The 23199-nt window shown below is 37.9% G+C and overlaps 1 protein-coding gene across 1 annotated transcript in view; it reads right to left on the bottom strand.

Annotated features, from left to right (window-relative positions):
- Window positions 1–3323: 3323 nt before the first annotated feature.
- LOC135092856 (ionotropic receptor 21a-like) overlaps window positions 3324–23199 on the bottom strand; it is a 158385-nt gene continuing 138509 nt past the window's right edge. The window contains exons 8-13 of the mRNA XM_063991603.1: window positions 22684–22835; window positions 21416–21521; window positions 20818–21018; window positions 9760–9915; window positions 8001–8144; window positions 3324–3917 (exon numbers count right to left, since the gene is read on the bottom strand). Of these exons, the coding sequence (XP_063847673.1) occupies window positions 3759–3917; window positions 8001–8144; window positions 9760–9915; window positions 20818–21018; window positions 21416–21521; window positions 22684–22835 (918 nt within the window). The 3' untranslated portion in view covers window positions 3324–3758. The remainder of the gene's footprint in view (window positions 3918–8000; window positions 8145–9759; window positions 9916–20817; window positions 21019–21415; window positions 21522–22683; window positions 22836–23199) is intronic.

The following is a 23199-nucleotide window of genomic DNA, read 5'->3' as shown; positions in this document are numbered from 1 at the left end:
AGGTTGGAGGAGGAGGCAGTAGACACCTGCCGAAACGATAATTACTCCCAGTGAGGTCTAAAGCACTGTTCAGGGGGTGCTGTGAACTTATCATTAAACCCAGCTGTGACCTCACTGAACGTTTCCCTTTGTGTCTCACAACACAAGGGGGGAATCACAGACTGCCCTCTAAAGACAACTCTCTTCCTCCACACAAAACTACAAGCACCTAATAACACACACACACCCTTCACTGAAAAAGTTTAAAATCATCATGGCGACTCCTACACCAGCCTCGGAGTCCCCATCTGGGGAGGGGACCATAAATGTCCCCAGGTCGGACTGCCTTTCTGTCGACGACCCTAAGTGTCTTGACAACCCCCTCAACTTCTTCTTCATTAACTTCTGCAACATTCGCGGTCTAAGATCTAATTTTCAATCTGTAGAACACCACCTCTCCTCTTCTAAACCTCATCTTCTTTTCCTCACTGAAACTCAGGTGTCTGAGGCAACTGACAGTAGTCCCTTTTCTGTTCCCTCCTACTTTCTCTATCCTCATTTTCGTTCCAAAGCTGGATGCTGCGTTTATGTGCGCAATGACTTAACCTGCTCTCGTGCCCACGCTCTTGAATCTTCCGAGTTTTCCACCATCTGGCTATGACTACAGAGTCACTCTCATACTAAATTTATCTGTGCTGTATACCTCTCTCCTAACTCCTCTGACTATAAGAAATTCTTTGACTACTTAACTTCCAAAGTGGAGCACATTCTGACCCTCTTCCCTTTTGCAGAGATCTCCATTCTTGGAGATTTCAATGTTCACCACCAGCTTTGGCTTTCATCTCCCTTCACACTGATCATCCTGGTGAACTAGCCTACATCTTTGCTATCCTCCATGACCTAGAGCAATTGGTGCAAAACCTTACTCGTATTTCTGACCGTCTTGGAGATACGCCCAACATTCTTGACCTTTTCCTGACCTCTAATCCTTCTGCTTATGCTGTCACCCTTTTTTCTGCGTTGGGCTCCTCCGATCACAATCTCATATCTTTATCTTGTCCTATCACTCCAATCCCTCCTCAGGATCCCCCTAAGCAAAGGTGCCTCAGGCGTTTTGCCTCTGCTAGTTGGGGGGACCTAAGGAGGTATTTTGCTGATTTTCCTTGGAATGACTACTGCTTCCGTGTCAGAGACCCGTCCTTGTGTACTGAGCGCATAACAGAGGTGATAGTGTCTGGCATGGAAGCATACATTCCTCACTCTTTTTCTCGTCCTAAACCTTCTAAACCTTGGTTTAACACAGCTTGTTCTCGTGCTATACATGATAGAGAGGTGGCCCAGAAAAGGTACTTAAGCCTTCCATCACCAGAATATCATGCACTTTTTATTTCTGCCCGGAACCATGCCAAGTCTGTTCTCCAACCAGCCAAAAACTCCTTCATTAACAGAAAATGTCAAAACCTTTCAAGATCTAACTCCCCTCGTGATTTCTGGCATCTAGCCAAAAATATCTCCAATAACTTTGCCTCTTCTTCTTTCCCTCCTCTACTTCAACTCTTTGCTCAAACATTTGCTAAAAACTCTACCTTGGACGATTCTGGGCTTGTTCCTCCCTCTCCTCCACCCTCTGCCTACTTCATGCCACCTATTAAAATTCTTCGCAATGATGTTCTGCATGCCCTCGCTGGCCTAAACCCTAGGAAGGCTTATGGACCTGATGGGGTCCCTCCTATTGTTCTCCGAAACTGTGCCTCCGTGCTTGCACCTTGCCTAGTCAAACTCTTTCAGCTCTGTCTGTCAACATATACCTTTCCTTCTTGCTGGAAGTTTGCCTACATTCAACCTGTTCCTAAAAAGGGTGACCGTTCTAATCCCTCAAACTACCGTCCTATTGCTTTAATTTCCTGCCTATCTAAAGTTTTTGAATCTATCCTCAACAGGAAGATTCTTAAACATGTATCACTTCACAACCTTCTATCTGATTGCCAGTATGGGTTCCGTCAAGGCCGCTCTACTGGTGATCTGGCTTTCCTTACTGAGTCTTGGTCATCCTCTTGTAGAGATTTTGGTGAAACATTTGCTGTTGCCTTGGACATATCAAAAGCTTTTGATAGAGTCTGGCACAAAGCTTTGATTTCCAAACTACCCTCCTACGGTTTCTATCCTTCTCTCTGTAACTTCATTTCAAGTTTCCTTTCTGACCGTTCTATTGCTGCTGTGGTAGACGGTCACTGTTCTTCTCCTAAATCTATTAACAGTGGTGTTCCTCAGGGTTCTGTCCTGTCACCCACTCTCTTCTTATTATTCATTAATGATCTTCTAAACCAAACTTCTTGTCCTATCCACTCCTACGCTTATGATACCACCCTGCACTTTTCCACGTCTTTTCATAGACGTCCAACCCTTCAGGAGGTAAACATATCACGCAGGGAAGCCACAGAACGCCTGACTTCTGATCTTTCTAAAATTTCTGATTGGGGCAGAGCAAACTTGGTATTGTTCAATGCCTCAAAAACTCAATTCCTCCATCTATCAACTCGACACAACCTTCCAGACAACTATCCCCTCTTCTTCAATGACACTCAACTGTCCCCCTCTTCTACACTGAACATCCTCGGTCTGTCCTTTACTTATAATCTGAACTGGAAGCTTCACATCTCATCTCTAGCTAAAACAGCTTTTATGAAGTTAGGTGTTCTGAGACGTCTCCGCCAGTTTTTCTCACCCCCTTAGCTGCTAACTCTGTACAAGGGTCTTATCCGTCCATGTATGGAGTATGCTTCACATGTCTGGGGTGGTTCCACTCATACTGCTCTTCTACACAGGGTGGAATCAAAAGCTTTTCATCATTTTGATTAGGTTATGCTAGGTTGGAGGGATCCAGTGAAGTCTGTGTTGTTGCCGTGGCTGGGAGTAAATGCACTGTATATCTGGCAGTAAAAATAGGGCGCGCACTTGATTATTTAAAACTAGATGATCACTGAAACCTACTGTACCGGTAATGTGCTGTGAGGTTGTCCTTTGTTGCTGACAGTGAACAAAAATTATAATAAACAAGTAAAAATTAATTATTTTCCAAGATACAATAGTTATGTATCAGACAGAATAATCTACATTGATTGTCCTCAGAGATGTACAGAAAAAAAATGTATAATGTTTTCATCATAAAAAAAAAAAAAACTTAATGACCGATTTTCTAACACCATTCTCGAAAGCCAATTTGTGATCTAAAACTTGCACCAAGAAATAAAAAAAATAAATAAAGTTAATTGCCTGACTTAAAATATCAGAATGCGAGAGAGTGGAGTAAATTTGGAAGAATGAAAATGACACTATTGGTCTTAGTAGAATTTTATTTCATAACCCAACGATCACAATAAGAAAGTATGCGTTTCATTGTGACCACCAGGGATCGCCTCCGAGGATAAGAAATTTAGCAGAAAAAGGAAATGCCATACATACGCAAACTATATACCAGAGATGAAAATCATTGCAGAGAACGCCACCTGATCTTACCATAATTGAAATTTAACATCTTGTTGTGGACAATCCAAGAATGTTCAAAGAGAAAAGTCAACGAATAATGAGACATTATTGTTTTATTTAGCTTAAAAAAAAAAAAGTGGAGAAACTAAGTTTTGAATCACTGATCATTGCAATAATTTTCCCTCATCCATAAACTATATAAATAATACCAAAAGCTTTATTCACAAGTATTTCGTAATAACGGTAGAGAGTGTTCGATATAGGTACGGGATGGAAAGCGAAAGGGGCAGGTGCTAAAAGGGGATCTCAGTAAGGAACACAAGAAACGACAGGCCGCAACCGACTCCAAACATGATGAACACACCTTGCAGGTGTTCCAGGGTGAAAGAGACACGGCTTCCACTCTCAGTAGCAATGATGTCTATGGTGTCGTTGGATGTTGCCCTCCTGTCCTGGAGAAACGAATGTGAAAAGGTTTACATTTTCCATGTATGCACTTTCTCTCTCTCTCTCTCTCTCTCTCTCTCTCTCTCTCTCTCTCTCTCTCTCTCTCTCTCTCTCTCTCTCTCTCTCTCAATTTAGAATTATTTACACATGTTTGCTTTTATCTACCTAATAATATATTAAATCATGCTCTAATCACACCAGTCCGTATTGTCTCAGGTAAATATATCTCATGAAAGTTCTTTAGTGAATTACTTCACAGGGAAAAATATATCTGCCATATTATTGGTTACTTAATTAAAAAAAAAAATATATATATATATATATATATATATATATATATATATATATATATATATATATATATATATATATATATATATATATATATATATATATAACTACTTATATTTGCTTGTTTTCCCGGCGTATGACCGTATGTTTTGCACCGCCAGATGATATTACTTTTATGATTATATCTTTCATCGCTGAACTTTTAAATACCGCTGCCGTGACAAACCGCTCGCCCCGTCAGAATTGCTCCCGGGAACAATTTCGGCAGGAATTAACATTTGTATGGAATTATATTGGTAAATTAATATTGGTGTTGTCTGCGGAATATGTTACAATAAGAATGGAGCAAGAAAACGAAAGTAATGAGTGATAACAGAGCACCAAATCTTACTCCATGTGCTTGAGCAAAAGTCCTACCACTGCGGTTTAAATTTTATCAGTTCCCAACGTGTTTCAAGTTTATACACCCTTCCAGGAGCTCTTCAGAAATTAATGTACTGTGTTTTATATTTATATATTATATTTTATATTTATCAATATCAGTATGGTTTTATTGACATTATTATCATTATTGCCTTGTTGTCCGTGGAATATGTTAGGGTAGAAAGGACAAAATAAACATGAGTAATGATTGAGAAAAGAAACATATTTGGTACAGATGTTTATAGTTACATGCTGCCTCTAAAGACAACTCTCTTCTCTCACACAAAACTACATGAACCTAACTACACACACACACACACACACACACACACACACACACACACACACACACACACAGAAACATGCTGCCGCCTGACGCGCCTCGCCCTACCCGTGCCACCAGACACCACAATAGGATAACGCCCCTAAAGGCGCCCTGTACGGACCGGTACAGACTCGGTGCGGTTCCCACCATGGTGCGAGCCATCAATCAATAGTCCCTTCTAGATTTGACTTACCTTTAGGATTAATGTCAAGTATTTCCCCACCCCCAATGTACATTTTCAGTTTGTTGACTGCCTAAAGAATAAACCGTTTATTATTATTACACACACACACACTACACTCAAATTTATAAATTAAATATGGCGATTCCTACACCAGGCTCGGAGTTCCCTTCTGGGGAGGGGAGCGCGAATGTCCCCAGTAGAGACTGCTACTCTGGTATCGACCCTAAGTGTCTTGAAACCCCCTTCAACTTTTCCCTCATTAACTTCTGCAACATTCACAGCCTTAGATCTAATTTTCAATCTATTGAACACCACCTCTTCTCTACTACACCTCATCTTCTTTTCCTCACTGAAACACATGTGTTTGAGGCAGCAGACAGTAACCCCTTTTCAGCTCCCTTCTACTTACTCTATCCTCATTTTCAATCCAAAACTGGATATTGCGTCTATATGCACAATGACTTACCCTACTCTTGTGACCACGCTCTTGAATATTCTAAATTTTCCACCATTTGGCTACGGGTGCAAGGTAACTGAAACTAAATTTATCCGTGATGCATACCTCTCGCCTAACTGCTCCGACTAGAAGACATTTCGACTACTTAACTTCCAAAGTAAAGCACATTCTGACCCTCTTCCCTTTGTGGAGATCTCCAATCTTGGAGATTTCATTCTTCACCACCAGCTTTAGGCTTCCTCTCTGACCACCCTCGTGAACTAACCTTTATCTTTGCAATCCTCCATGACCTAGAGCAAGTGGTACAACACTCTACTCGTATTCCTGACTGTCTTGGAGATAGTCCAACATTGTTGATCTTTTTCTAACCTGTAATCGTTCCGCTTATGATGTCACTCTATCTTCTCCGTTGGACTCCTATGATCACAGCCTAATACCTGTGTCTTGACCTATCGCTCCAATCCCTCCTTAGGTTCCTTTAAATGAGAGGTGCCTTTCGCGTTTTGCCTCTGCTAATTGGAGGGACCTGGGAAGGTACAATTCTGATATTTCTTGGAATGACTACTGCTTCCGTGTCAGAGACCCATCTCTGTGTATTCAGCGCATAACAGAGGTGATAGTGTCTGGCATGGAGGTGTACATTCCTCTTATATCTCGACCTAAACCTTCCAAATCTTGGTTTAACAAACCTTGTTCTCATGCTATACATGATAGAGAGGTAGCCCACAAAAGGTAATTAAGCCTTCCATCACGAGAATCTTATGCACTTTGTATTCTTCCTTGGAACCATGCCAAGTCTGTTCTCTAACTACTCAAAAACTCCTTCATTAATAGAAAGTGTTAAAATCATTTAAGATCAAGCTCCCTTCGTGATTTCTGGCACCTAGCCAAAAAACATCTCCAATAGCTTTGTTTTTTTCATCTTTCCCTCCTTTATTTCAACCTGATGGCACCACTGCCATCTCATCTACTTCTAAAGCTGAACTCTTCGCTCAGATTTTTGCTAAAAACTCCACCTTGAATGGTTCACGGTTTGTTTCTTCCACTCCTACACGTTCTGACTACTTTCATGCTACTTATTAACATCCTTCGTAGTGATGTTTTCCATTTCCTCGCTGGCCTTAACCCTCGACAGGCTTATGGATCTGATGGGGTTCTTCCTATTGTTCTCCGAAGCAGTTCTTCTGTCCTTACACCTTGCCTAGTCAGACTCTTCCAGCTCCGTCTATCAACATCTACCTTTCCTTTTGGTGGAGGTTTGCAAACAATCAGCCCATTACCCTTATAAAAAAGAAAAGTGACCGTTCTAATCGTTTAAATTAACGTTTTATTGCTTTAATATCCAGCCTTTCAATTATTTTTTTTAATATATCGTCAACAGGAAGATTCTTAAACATCTATCACTCCATAACCTTCTATCTGATCGCCAGTATGGGTTCCGTCGAGGCCACTCTACTGGTTGGTGTTCTGGCTTTCCTCACTAAGTTTTAGTCATCCTTCTTTAAGGGATTTTGGTGAAAATTTTTCTGTTGTCTTAGACATATCAAAAACTTGAAAGAGTCTGGCACAAAGCTTTGATTCCCTACGCTCTTATTATCCTACTTTCTACAACCTTATCTCAACTTTCCTTTTTGACCGTTTTATTGCTTTTGTGGTAGACGGCCATTGTTCTCCTAAATCAATTAACAGTGGTGTTCCTCAGGGTTTTGTCCTACCACCCACTCTCTCCCTATTATTCATCAAAGACCTTCTAAACCAAACTTCTTGTCCTAAACATTCCTACGCTGATTATACCACCCAGCACTTTTCCACGTCTTTTCGTAGACGTCCAGCCCTTCAGGAAGTAAACAGTTCAGGCAGGGAAGCCACAGAACGCGTGACTTCTGATCTCTTTAAAACTTTTGATTGAGGCAGAGCAAACTTAATATTGTACAATGTCTCAATTCCTCCATCTGTATCTCGACACAATATTCCAGATAACTATTCTCTTTTCTTCAGTGATATTCAACTGTCCCCCTCTTCTACACTGAACATCCTCGTTCTGTCCTTTACTTATAATCTAAACTGGAAACGTCATAAATCATATCTGGCCAAAATAGCTTCTATGAAGTTAGGTGTTCTGAGTCGTCTCCGCCAGTTTTTCTCACCCACCCAGCTGCTAATTATGTACAGGGTTCTTATCCGTCCATGTGCTGATTATGCTTCACATGTATGGGTGGTTCCACTCATACCGCTCTCTCTCTCTCTCTCTCTCTCTCTCTCTCTCTCTCTCTCTCTCTCTCTCTCTCTCTCTCTCTCTCTCTCTCTCTCTCTCTCCATTTTTGTCCTATTTAAACGTCGTAAGTGAAATGTTTACAAGGAAATAAGTTGTTTACTCTGATAAACAAAGAGTCACCCTGCCTGTATACCTTCCGAACAATCATAAGCGTCTCTCGCACCCATTGGTATGGCATGCCGGACTCCGCGATCCAGGTCACGGCTCGGTTCAGACTTCGTTTGAGTGGAGAGTTACTCTGTACCCCTAAGGCCGTGCTGTATGGCTGGAAGCACTCCTGAAAAAGGGGAAACTTATATCGCAAAGTAAATGGTATTGAAGGGAAAAACAATAACACAAATAAACTGATAAAAATAGATGAGCGGAAAGAAAAAAAAACGGAAAAAATAGTAATACATTGACAAAAACAAAGACACAAGAATTTCTACTACACAAGCTTTTTTTTTTTTTAAGTATTTCCAATTGCGCTGGACTCAGTTCTAAAAAATGTAAATACGTTAATAAATACGTGAATAAATAAATAAACATGGCATTGGTGATAGAATTTATCTTGTCTCTCACGATTTTTGCAGTGCTTAAGTGACTTACTGGCTTAGGTTTAATATACAGATCGGAGGGAATGTGCCCATAACACCGCATACGTAGGAAGAAAAGTGATGGAGAAAGATAAGGAGACTTTAAGGTTTAAAGATGTGATAGAAAATATGATTGTGATGGGTGTGACAGAGAAAAGCACAAGTCTGAGCGCGGCGGAAAACGCTGATCCACTGTGTGTGACCCCTAGCGGGTGCAACCGAAAGAAAGAAAATGTGAAGGAACCATATTCCTTTGCAATGGTTAACGGGTTTCACATAGGCTGTGACTACTCTTATTATCAAATACGTACACTTTCAAAAGAACGAAGTTAATAGATTTTAATATACTAATATATAATATTTTCCTTTTAGATATATGTAGTGTCACGTTAAACGACAGTATAATAAATTATAACCCATGATAAGTGATAACATAATAACGATATGTTTGTCAAAGTTAGAAATATTCTGAAGTTTGCAAGTGGCACAAAATGTTACTGACAGTACAATGAATACAATATTAAAAAAAAAAGTCTGCTTAAATAAATATTCAATGTATCAATGTGGCAACTATAAGTCAGATTAGGCTTCAAGTTTTAGACTTGAGAGTGCTCCAGACCAGAGGTAGAAAAAAAAGAAAAAAGAAAAAAATTGATGATGATTTATGTAAATTAATCAACAAATATCTAGGTAAATAAAATATATATACACAATTACATAAAAGTGTCATGAAGGGAGACGGGGACCTTTTTTATTTGTTTTGGGATGTTTTTTTTTTCTTATGTTTTTGATTGTTTAAGATCTTGCTATTCAACTTTTTGTTTAAAGTTAATGTTTAAGGCAGCTACCACTATTCATGGAGTAACCTGACTGGTTTTATTTAATTTAATTATTTACTTCTTTTGTTTTATTTTTTACTTTATTTTTTTTTATTATTTTTGTTGTTGTTGTGGTTGTTCATCTTATTGTTGACTTGGTAGCCTCTTTCCTAGTTAGTTAGCCGGGGTCTAATTAGGCACTGAAATCCCCATGACAAATTTTGCTTTGAATATTATATAGAAAAAAAGTAAATAAAAAAAAAAAAACATTAACAATTTCACTGAGTATTGGTTAATTTGGCGGTTTCTGGTACTTTTGGGGCTGTGGGACTTTATATATATATATATATATATATATATATATATATATATATATATATATATATATATATATATATATATATATATTCACTTATTTATTTATTTTCTAACTGATATCAGCCACTGACAGACGCTCCCATGATGTTATGAAAGGACAGTAACGTGTACGTCATAGAACCTTCATCAGTCTGAGGGTAGGTATGCCGCTCTTGGAATACAGTGATATTGTGTAGATGAGGTTGTTACGCGAGGCCATGTACGCGCCCCGCCCAGCTATCAGATGCTTGTAAACCTCCTCGAAGTCCATCATTACACTGTACTGAGCTGCCAGTTTCTGCCAAGTAAAAAGTAAAATATAATTGAGCTACTGGTAAATTTACTTTTTTTTTTTTTTATGCAAGACGGGCACAAGTCATGGGCATGGCCCACTGAAGCTCCAGCTCCCAAACAAAGCTCAGAAACAATCGTTTAAAACTGAAAGAAAAGTGACTTGAAACATTCTCATGAAAAGTTCAAGTCATAGGAAGGAGAAAATACAGAAGCAGGCAAGGAGTTGCAGAGTTTACCAGAAAAGGGAATGAATGTTTGAAAGGACTGGTTAATTCTTGCGTTAGAGAGGTGGCCAGAATAGAGATGAAAATGCAAAAAAAAAAAGTACAGGGTGGCGCAGGAGGGGAAACATCCAGTTATCAAGATTAAAAGAACCATTTCCGTGAAAATAGGGGTAGAAGATAACAAGAGATGCAACATTGAAACGATGAAAGAGAGGCTGAAGACAGTCAGTTAGAGCAGAGGAGTTGATAAGACAAAAAAAAAAAAAAACTTTTGATTCCACAGTCTAAAAGAGCGTTATGAATGAAAACCCGACATACTCGTACATACGAGGGTTCATATTTATGGGGTGTCTGACGCAACTGATATTATTAGTCCCTTCTTTATTCCCTCCTACTTTTTCTAACCTCATTTTCAATTTAAAACTGTAGGTTGCGTCTATGTGCTGAACGATCTAAATTGTTCTTGTGCCTATGGTCTTGAATCTTCAGAATTTTCTATCATATGTCTACGATTTCATACTAAATTTATCTCTGTTGAAAACCTCTCATCTAACTCCTCTGACTATATAATAAAATTTATTATACAGTCAGAGGAGTTAGGTGAGAGCTATACAATAAGGTCTCCGCAAAAGGAAAGAGAATCTGGATGTGCTTTACTTTGGAAGGTAAAAATTCAAATAATTTGACTATTTAACTTCCAAAGTAGAGCACATCCAGCTTCTCTTTCCTTTCTCGGAGATCTTATTGTGTACGTCTCACCTAACTCCTCTGACTATATAGTAAATTATATATATATATATATATATATATATATATATATATATATATATATATATATATATATATATATATATATATACTCCAAAGTAGACCACATCCAGATTCTCTTGCCCTTCGCGGAGATCAACATTCTCGGAGACATCAATGCTCACCACTAGCTTTAGTTTTCATTTACCTTCACTGACCAACCTGGTGAACTAGCCTTTAACTTTGCTGTCATCCACGACCTAGAGCAATTAGTGCAACATTCTACTCATATTCCTGACCGTCTTGGAGATACGCCTAACATTCTTGACGTTTCTCTTACCTCAATATTTCTGCTTATGCTGTAACTGTCTTCTCAGTTGTGCTCCTTCAGTTAGTTAAATCTAGAAAGGTAGCTAGCTCAGGGAAGGTGAGAAATAGCTTAAGTGTTTACTACACAAACTGTAGAAGTATTCTGAATAAAATAGACTTGCTTAGAGGAATAGCGTGTGTAGAGAAATTTTATATAATTGCTTTAACTGAAACTTGGTTAGGAAAAGTATTTAATCCGGAGTTTAAGATAGATGGTTATACATTGGTCTAAAAAAAAATAGGGAAAACATGAGAAGAGGAGGTGTTGCGATATACGCTAGGGACACATTACAATGTTGTATTAACAGTAGAATTAGAACAGATAACAAAGCAGAGTCGATATGGGTAGATATTCAGGAAGGATCACAGTCAGTAGTACTGGGAATAGTGTACAGACCACCGACCAGTACAAAGGAAATTAACACCTCACTGTGGCAGGAAATAAATAGAGCAGACAGGTACAGTTAGGTATGTGTGGTAGAAGATTTTAATTTTAGGAATATCGACTGGAGTCTGATGGTGGGTAACAAGGAAGCAGAGGAATTTCTTAAGGTAATTTAGGATAATTTTTTAAAACAGGTAGTCGTAGAACCTACAAAGGGGAATAATATTCTAGATTTAATTCTTACTAACAGGCAGGAAGCAGTCACGCAGGTAGAGGTTGGAGGACAGCTAGATAACAGTGATCATAGTGAAATTAGGTACAATTTAGAATGGGAAGAAACTTTTAGAAGCAAAAACACTAGTAAAATACCTGACTTTAGGAGAGCAGATTTTGAAAAATTAAAAAGGTACCTCCAAGGAGTGGACTGGCAACGGATGCAGGGTGGGGTCAGGTCCGGGACGGAGTTCAGAGAGATAAGGCAGGATGAGAGAGGTGAGGTGAGGCGTGAGGGTGTAGGACAAGAGGAGGGAATATGTGTCCCGAAGGGGCGGAAGAGAGAGGGATGGGGAGATAGGTGTGAGTATGTTGGAATGTCAGGTCATGCTGAAATGAGAGAGGAGAGATCAAGGCGGGTAGATGAGGGAGTGGAGAGGATGGTAGGGGCCGAGATGAGGGGATTAGGTGAGGTAAATGTAGATGAATTGTGTAAGTATTTCGTAAAGATCATACAGGTCAGTTAGCAAATATCCCATATAGGGCAATAAGATCACATAAAAATTACCCTAAATGGATGACTGCCAGGTTAAAACATTATATAGGGCGTAAGAGAAGTATATATAAGAGATTAAGGCCAGGTGAAGAAGTTTTAAGGACACAATATAATGAAATAGTTAGAGCAGTCAGGAAGTTAACGAGGAAAGCTAAGGACAACTATGAATTAAAGGTAGCCAGCCAGGCGAAGACGGACCCCAAGGGATTTCATCAGGTATACAGGACGAAGAATAAGGATACTATAGGTCCATTAAGGGCAGCAGATGGGGAGCTGGTTAGTTCTGGGGAGGAGATTAGTAAAATTCTGAATAAGTATTTTTTAACTGTCTTCACCCAGGAAAACATGCAGGATATGCCAGATAGTGAACGGGTGTTTAGAGTAGATGAGAATGAGAAGCTGACGGATATTTCCATAACTAGGGAGATAGTGGAACAGGAGATAGATAGGCTAAAAAAAAATTCAAGACACCAGGAACAGATGAAATGTATCCCAGAGTACTTAATGAATGCAAAGAGATTATTAGTGAGCCGTTAGTTTCTGTTTTTAGGAAATCACTTGAGTCAGGTGAGGAACCAGTAATGTGAAGGCAGGCTAATGTAGTACCCATCTTTAAGAAAGGAGATAAAACTTTAGCGTCTAACTATAGACCTGTCAGCTTAACTTCAGTTGTAGGTAAAATATTAGAGTCAATAATAGCGAGGAACATTAGGGAACATTTAGACAAACATAAGTCTTGCCTGACTAACTTGTTAAGTTTTTACAGTAAAGTGTACGAGGCAATAGATAATGGAGATAATTATGATATCTTATATCTGGACTTTAGTAAAGCATTTGACAAGGTACCTCATCAAAGGCTCCTGAGAAAGGTTAGGGCACACGAGATAGATGGGAAGGTGTTAGGCTGGATAGGGTCATGGCTTAGCGACAGGCGACAAAGAGTTGTAATAAACGGCTCGAAATCCGAGTGGGGTCATGTAATTAGTGGGGTGTCGCAGGGATCAGTATTAGGCCCATTGTTATTTCTAATATATATCAGTGGAATTAGTGTATATATATATATATATATATATATATATATATATATATATATATATATATATATATATATATATATATATATATATATATATATATATATATATATATATATATATATATATATATATATATATATATATATATATATATATATATATATATATATATATATATATATATATATATATATATATATATATATATATATATATATATATATATATATATATATATATATATATATATATATATATATATATATATATATATATATATATATATATATATATATATATATATATAGTGGAATTAGTAGTGATGTTAGTAAATTTGAGGATGACACAAAGATAGATAGATTAATTAGGTCAGAATCGGATGCTATTGCCTTGCAGGCAGATTTGACATGGTACCCCATCAAAGGCTCCTGAGAAAGGTTAGGGCACGCGGGATAGATGGCAAGGTGTTAGGCTGGATAGGGTCATGGCTTAGCATCAGGCGACAAAGAGTTGTAATAAACAGCTCGAAATCCGAGTGGGGTCATACAATTAGTGGGGTGCCACAGGGATCAGTATTGGGGACATAGTTATTTCTAATATATATCAATGACTTGATACTGGTATTAGTAGTGATGTTAGTAAATTTGCGGATGACACAAAGATAGGTAGATTAATTAGGTCAGAATCGGATGCCATCGCCTTGTAGGCAGATTTAGATAGAATGAATGAATGGACGGACAGATGGCAAATGCAATTTCATATCAATAAATGCAAAGTACTTAGTGTATGAAGAGGAAACCCACACAGTAGGTACACATTAAACAACCAAAGTCTGGTAGGTACAGGGTACGAGAAAGATTTAGGAGTTATAGTTAGCTCTAAATTCCGTCTAGGAAAACAATGCATAGACGCCAGAAACAGGGCAAATAGGGTACTAGGATTCATTTTTAGGAGTGTTAAAAGTAGAAGGCCGGAAGTAATATTAAAGTTATACTTGGCGCTGGTCACACCTCATCTAGACTACGCTGTGCAGTTCTGGTCCCCACATTACAGGAAAGATATAGGTCTATTAGAATCAGTACAAAGGAGAATGACTAAAAGGATACAGAGGATGAGGAGTATTCCTTACGAGGCAAGATTGAAGCTGTTAAATTTACATTCTTTAGAGAGACGTAAGTTAAGAGGGGACTTGATAGAAGTCTTTAAGTGGTATAAGGGTTATAACAAGGAGGATGTAAGCAAAATTCTTAGGATCAGCAACCAGGGTAGAACAAGAAATAACGGGTTCAAGCTTGAAAAATTTAGGTTTAGGAAGGAGATAGGAAAAAAAAAGGTTCTAAAATAGAGTGGTAGATGAGTGGAATGGACTCAGTAATCACGTTGTTAGTGCTAGGACATTAGGGAACATTAAGAGAAGATTAGACAGGTTTATGGATGGGGATAATAGATGGAAATAGGTAGGTATATTTCATACAGGGACCGCCACTTGTAAGCCTGGTCGCTTCTTGCAGCTTCCCTTATTTCTTATGTTCTTATGTTCTAATCATAACCTCACTAGCCAAAAACTCCTTCATTAACAGAAAATGTCAAAACCTTTCAAGATCTAACTCCCCTCGTGATTTCTGGCATCTAGCCAAAAATATCTCCAATAACTTTGCTTCTTCTTCTTTCCCTCCTCTACTTCAACCAGATGGCACCACTGCTATCACATCTATTTCTAAAGCTGAACTCTTTGCTCAAACCTTTGCTAAAAACTCTACCTTGGACGATTCTGGGCTTGTTCCTCCCTCTCCTCCACCCTCTGACTACTTCATGCCACGTATTAAAATTCTTCGTAATGATGTTTTCCATGCCCTCGCTGGTCTAAACCCTCGGAAAGCTTATGGACCTGATGGGGTCCCTCCTATTGTTCTCCGAAACTGTGCCTCCGTGCTTGCACCTTGCCTAGTCAAACTCTTTCAGCTCTGTCTGTCAACATCTACCTTTCCTTCTTGCTGGAAGTTTGCCTACATTCAACCTGTTCCTAAAAAGGGTGACCGCTCTAATCCCTCAAACTACCGTCCTATTGCTTTAATTTCCTGCTTATCTAAAGTTTTTGAATCTATCCTCAACAGGAAGATTCTTAAACATCTATCACTTCACAACCTTCTATCTGATCGCCAGTATGGGTTCCGTCAAGGCCGCTCTACTGGTGATCTTCTGGCTTTCCTTACTGAGTCTTGGTCATCCTCTTTTAGAGACTTTGGTGAAACTTTTGCTGTTGCCTTGGACATATCAAAAGCCTTTGATAGAGTCTGGCACAAAGCTTTGATTTCAAAACTACCCTCCTACGGTTTCTATCCTTCTCTCTGCAACTTCATCTCAAGTTTCCTTTCTGACCGTTCTATTGCTGCTGTGGTAGACGGTCACTGTTCTTCTCCTAAATCTATTAACAGTGGTGTTCCTCAGGGTTCTGTCCTGTCACCCACTCTCTTCTTATTATTCATTAATGATCTTCTAAACCAAACTTCTTGTCCTATCCACTCCTATGCTGATGATACCACCTTGCACTTTTCCACGTCTTTTCATAGACGTCCAACCCTTCAGGAGGTAAACATATCACGCAGGGAAGCCACAGAACGCCTGACTTCTGATCTTTCTAAAATTTCTGATTGGGGCAGAGCAAACTTGGTATTGTTCAATGCCTCAAAAACTCAATTCCTCCATCTATCAACTCGACACAATCTTCCAGACAACTATCCCCTCTTCTTTAATGACACTCAACTGTCCCCCTCTTCTACACTGAGCATCCTCGGTCTGTCCTTTACTTATAATCTGAACTGGAAACTTCACATCTCATCTCTAGCTAAAACAGCTTCTATGAAGTTAGGTGTTCTGAGACGTCTCCGCCAGTTTTTCTCACCCCCCCCCAGCTGCTAACTCTGTACAAGGGCCTTATCCGTCCATGTATGGAGTATGCTTCACATGTCTGGGGGGGTTTCACTCATACTACTCTTCTAGACAGGGTGGAATCAAAAGCTTTTCGTCTTATCAACTCCTCTCCTCTAACTGACTGTCTTCAGCCCCTCTCTCACCGCCGCAATGTTGCATATCTAGCTGTCTTCTACCGCTATTTTCATGCCAACTGCTCTTCTGATCTTGCTAACTGCATGCCTCCCCTCCTTCCGCGGCCTCGCTGCACAAGACTTTCTTCTTTCTCTCACCCCTATTCTGTCCACCTCTCTAATGCAAGAGTTAACCAGTATTCTCAATCATTCATCCCTTTCTCTGGCAAACTCTGGAACTCCCTGCCTTCTTCTGCATTTCCACCTTCCTATGACTTGAATTCCTTCAAGAGGGAGGTTTCGAGACACTTATCCACCAATTTTTGACCACTGCTTTGACCCTTTTATGGGACTGGCATTTCAGTGGGCATTTTTTTTTTATTAGATTTTTGTTGCCCTTGGCCAGTATCCTTCCTGCATAAAAAAAAAAAAAAAAAAAAAAAATATATATATATATATATATATATATATATATATATATATATATATATATATATATATATATATATATATATATATATATCCTGTCTTGTTGCTTAAATTTATTTTCAGGATCCCCGAAAGGGGAGGTGCCTCTGGCGTTTTACTTCTACTAAATAGGACTTGAGGAGGTATTCAGATTTTTCCTTGGAATGACTACTGTTTCCGTGTCTGAGATGATACATTGGTTTAACTTGGCCTGTTCTCGTGCTATACATGTCAGAGAGATGACCCACTAAAGGTATTTTATCTTTCCATCCATCACCTGAATCTCATGCAGTTTATCTTTCTGCCTGGAATCATGCCAAGTCTGTCCCCTTCATGAATAGGAAATGTTAAAAGCTTTCTATATCTAACTCCCTTCGTGACTTCTGGTATCTTGCCAAAAGATATTTCTAATAAATTTGCCTCTTCATCTTTCCCTCTTTTATTTCAACAGGTGGCACTACTGCCCACCACCCCAAATCCCTCGGACTCTTGCATGCTAACCATAAGATCTTTTCCATACATGTGAATTAGACAGGTGCGGTTTCACTCCTACCGCTCTTTTAGACGGGGTGGAATCAAAAGCTCTTCATCTTATGAACTCCTCTAACTGACAGTCTTTAGCCTCTTTCTCATCGCTGTAATGTTGCATCTCTTGCTATCTTCTACCGCTACTTTCATGCTATGTGTTATTCTGATCTTACTAACTGCAAGCCTCCTCTCCTTCCGCAGCCTCGCTGCACAAGACTTTCTTCTTTCTTTCACCCTTCCTCTGCCCACTTTTCTAATTCAAGAGTTAACCGGTATTCTCAAACATTCATCCCTTTCTCTGGTAAACTCTTGAACTCCCTATCTGCATCTGCATTTCTACCGATTTATGAATTGAACTCTTTCAAGAGGAAGGTTTCAAGATACTTATCCTGCAATATTTGACTACTGCCTTTGACACTTTGGGGACCGGCACCTCAGTGGGCTTTTTTTTTTTTTATTACAGTTTTCTTGCCCCTGGCCGGTGCACCTCAACATAAAAAAAGTATATATATATATATATATATATATATATATATATATATATATATATATATATATATATATATATATATATATATATATATATATATATAAAAGGCATAGTTTTAGAGAAAAACAGGAGGGACCACACCAAGTCAGTAAGCTTTCCGAGGGTTAAAGACAGCTAGAGCATGGGAAACATCACTGTGAAAGATCTTGATGGATGGCATGAAATAGTCGGAGGCTGAAGGAGAGGGAGGAAAAATTCCGCATTATCCAAGATAATAGTTTTGGCAAAAAATGTGACCGAAGATTTCAGCCATAGAAATAGATGTTATGATAGTGGTGCCATCAAGTTGTAGTAAAGGAGGGAAAGATGAAGAAGCAAAATTTTTAAATATATTTTTGGCGAAGTATGAAAAGTGACGAGAGGGGTTAGATCTAGAAAGATTTTTAGTCTCTATTAATAAAAGAGATTTTGGCTAGTCAAACAACAGATTTGGCGTGATTCGAGGCATAAATATTAAATGCATGAGATTCAGATAATGGAAGGCTCAAGTACCGTCTGTGGGACGCCTTTCTACCATATATAACACAAGAAAACTGAGTTGAACCAAAATTTGCAAGGTTTAGAGTTAGAGGAAGAGTGAGGAATGTATGCCTTCATGCCATACAGTATCACCTATGTTATACGCTCAGCACACAGAGATGGGTCCGTGACAAGGAAGCAGTAGTCATTTCGTGGAAAATCAAGATAATACCTCCTCAGGTCTACCCTAATTAACAGAGGCAAAATGCTAGAGGTCCCTCTGTTTTGGATGATCTTGAGGAGGAACTGGAGCGAAAGACAAGATGCTGATAAGTGGTTGTGTTCGGAGGAGCCTTATGGAAAAGACAGTGACAGCATAAGCAGAAAAAAAAAAAAAAAATGAGGTTAGGAAAAGGTCAAGAATGTTAGGTATATCTCCAAAATGGTCAGTTTTTAACAATAATGATGCGACGACCGTGCGAGCAGCTGAATCATCAAAATGGTATATGCGCCACCGCCGCATCCCAGTTTCAATCCTCCCTCCCTCATTCCTATTCATTCACACAGATTATTAGGGAGTGGCTGATATGAATGGGAACGAGGGAGGGTTGAAACTGGGGTGCTGCAGGGAACATGTTCCAATCAGGTGGTCCAGCTGCTGGCACGGTTGTCAAACCATTATTGCTGAAGACTTATCAGAAACACGAGTAAGGTTTTGCATTAGTTATTCTCGATCATGGAAAATATCATTGTTTAAGATGGATCAGTGAAGGAAGAGGAAAGGTAAAGATCTCTGCAAAAGAGAATAGGCTCAGGATATTTTGAAAGTTTAATCGTCATTTTTTTTTTTCTAATCAGAGGATTTAGGAGGCACACAACTCAGATAAATTTAGTTTGAAAGTGACTCTGCGGTCGTAGCCAAATGGAAGACAGTTCGAAAGATTCAAGAACGTGGGCATGAGAACAAGTTATGTCGTTGTGCACAAAGACGCGGCATCCAGTTTTAGAAAAAAAAAATGTGGATAGATAACGTAAGAGGGAGCAGTGAAGGGTCTAACAAAAGTTGCCTCGGACATCTGTGTTTCGGTGAGGAAAAGAAAATGAGGTTTAATAGAGGAGAGATGGTGTTCTATCCATATTACATTATGTACATAATCATACTAAAATATTTATTGTTCGCTCAATCACTAAATCTATTGTTATAAACTGCATAATCATGTAACACAAATATGTGTTAAATGCTTTAATTATGATGTTTTTTTTTTTTTTTCAGGTGTATAATATAATTATGTTGTCCCTGAATTTATCCCCCAGCGAGTGGATCTATCGTACCGAGCGGATGGGGATCCCCGTGTTAGAGAAGGGAGAAGGGGAAGGTTGTAGGTTTGATTTACAGTACGGCTGCATACACTTGTACAATTCTGGATAATCTCTTTGGCTCTTTTCTTTAGGGACTAGCATCTAAATGGGCATTTTTTCCCCTACACTTTTAGTAATCTTAGGCCAGAGCCCCTTACATAAAAAAAAGTCAAAATGTTTACCGATATGAAATTATAATATATATATATATATATATATATATATATATATATATATATATATATATATATATATATATATATATATATATATATATATATATATATATATATATATATATATATATATATATATATATATATATATATATATATATATATATTTGAGTATTACATTAACTGATAATCACCATCTTTATCACCACCAATATCATCGTCCTTACCTGTCGCTTCATTACCTTCCCCTTCCCTTCCCCGAAATGCACTTATCATTGTCGGCTGCCAACCATTCTAAATCCTGTGTTTTAACCGTAGTCACCTGCATCGCTTGTCTTTTTTTAATATTTTTTACTAATTTACCATCTATTACACCAACCATTTTATGCAAGACTAAGATGGAACACATTATTTATTTATTTATTTTGTTAACACAAGAATAAAACTTTAAAGGCTTGCTACTTTTACTTATATTCCATCTCTTTTATTGATAAACTATGAAACCCCTTGCCTGCACAGTATATCGCCCTCCCAATAAGTTAGTCTTTTAAAAGCGGAGGTGTCGGGAACACTTCATGCAATTTTAGATATGCTTTTTAGACTGACTTCTTTGGGGATTGGTTCTTTTAATGTTTCTCCTCCCCCTGCCCCCTAACTTTTTTTTTTTTTTCGCTCTTGACCAGAGCCCCTCTTACAAACAAACAAACACACACACACACACACACACACACACACACACACACACACATCTAAGTCATGTACATAGTAGGATAAAATCTACATGTACTTACTCTTGCATGTAGATTTTGAGAGAGAGCCAGATTGTCCTTATAGAAAGGCGTATTACCATAAATGGGAAGAGAAGACCGGTGGAGTTCATCAAATGTGTTAACACCAGGGGGGATTCTTTCCACAGTAAGGAAGGACACCAGTTTTGCACAATACGCTTCCAAGACTATTATCACATACACCCACATGATGCCCACAAATATCTGCAGACGAATAAATAAACTGAATATATAGATGGTTTATTTTATTTTATTAATTTCTTCTCGTGTGTGTGTATATATATATATATATATATATATATATATATATATATATATATATATATATATATATATATATATATATATATATATATATATATATATATATATATATATATATATATAATGTTTATTTATTTTAGAAACGTTATTCATTACCAATTTAGGGAAAGTTTACTAGTAATTAAATCTAAAAATAAATAAATAAAAAATTACGTGATTTCAAAAATTGCTGAGTTCATTAAAATGTTTTCTTTCTCACATATGCCCACCTAGAATTTATTTTTACATTAGCCATATATGACTTCAATGTGTGCAAACGTGGAGGTGCGATAAGTACCTGGAGACTGACGCGAACTGGAAGCCGAGTTTGAGCAACTTTCAGATGAACCCCAAAAGTGTAAAGGTTCATGAATGCCAGGGACTGTCCGCTGAGCTTTTCGTCGCTTATTGAATGTTAAGGAAAGCTAAGTTAGATAGTAGTTAAATAAAATAAATAAATATATAAATAAAATAGGGAACAGAAAAAAATGTTAATCATCTTTACACGAACACGATCATAATACAGTACTAAATACCGACACCTGCACTTTACATAATATTTAAGCGCAGAAGGAGGTGTGGGATGTGTAATAGGTATGGGTAGGAAACACTTGTTGTATTAAGTCACATCAGTAATTATGCATACCATCCACCAAAGCTGTAGATAATATCTTACTTTTTTTTTCTATGCAGGAGTTAGTAATAGCAATAATACATTTTTTTTTTTTTCGTAGAATAGTAAATATTATGAAATCACGCAACATAAATATTTTTGTTTTATGTAAGAGGGTCATTGGCAAAGGGAAACAAAAAAAGTGGAAAAACAAATCGCACTGAGGTGCTAGTCCCATCAAGAAAACCACTGAAAATTGATGGATAAGTGTCTTGAAACCTCCCTCTTGAAAGAGTTCAGATCATAAGAAAGAGGAAATACAGAATCAGGCCGGGAGTTTCAGAGTTTACCAGAAGAGGGGGTGAATGATTGGTTAACTGCTTAACTCTAGCATTAAAGAGGTGGACAGAATAGGGATAAAAGAGAGAAGAAAGTTTTGTGCAGCGAGGCCGTGGGAGGAGGGTAGCCATGCAGTTAGTAAGATCAGAAGAGCAATTAGCATGAAAATAGCGGTAGAAGATAGCAAGAGATAGAACATTGCGGCGATAAGAAGGAGGCTGAATCTAAGGACATATTCTTTGCTAATATTTGAAGTACCTTGTGCCCATTGAAATTTGATCTTGTGTATTCATGCCATACAGAACCTCCTAAACTCATAACATTAATCATTACTATTATTATTATATATTTTTTTAATTATCATTATCATTAATATTATTATTATTATTATTATTATTATTAATATTATTATTATTATTATTATTATTATTATTATTATTATTATTATTATTATCAGTAGCAGTAGTAGCAGCTGAAATAACTAACTACCGTACAATATAGCAACTCAGAAATTGCAAAATAGACATATTTTACAATGTATAGTATTTTTTTTTTTTTTTATCATAAGAAATATTAGGGAACGTGTCATGCGCATTCAAGCTTTTCCTGCACACCTGGTGACGTGGGGCCGAGACAGAACGAAGAAGATCGGGCCCAGGAATATAGCCATCACCAAAACGGCGATCCACGTGTCCCCCGTGAAGGGTAGTGCAAGGGATTGCCACCGGGGCATCTTTGTTCCTTTCTTGAGCATGAAGCACGTCGTCTGTTGTTGCAGAATTGGACAAAGGAATAAGAATGCATGATTTCCACAATTTGGTATATATATATATATATATATATATATATATATATATATATATATATATATATATATATATATATATATATATATATATATATATATATATATATATATATATATATATATATATAATGCTGAATAGAGATAATAGGCTATTAACGTTAATGGTTTGCTCAGTAACATTAACCTAAACTGACCATTAACCTTACTATCCAAAATTTTCTTGCCCAATAACGTTAATGGCCTATTATCCCTATTGAGTACAACACAAACACACACACACACACACACACACACACACACACACACACACACACACAAATAT

Source organism: Scylla paramamosain, chromosome 41 (assembly GCF_035594125.1).
Source record: "Scylla paramamosain isolate STU-SP2022 chromosome 41, ASM3559412v1, whole genome shotgun sequence".
NCBI lineage: Eukaryota > Metazoa > Arthropoda > Malacostraca > Decapoda > Portunidae > Scylla > Scylla paramamosain.
Note: the sequence above shows the minus strand (reverse complement) of the source record. Positions and strands in the feature narration are given on the sequence as shown.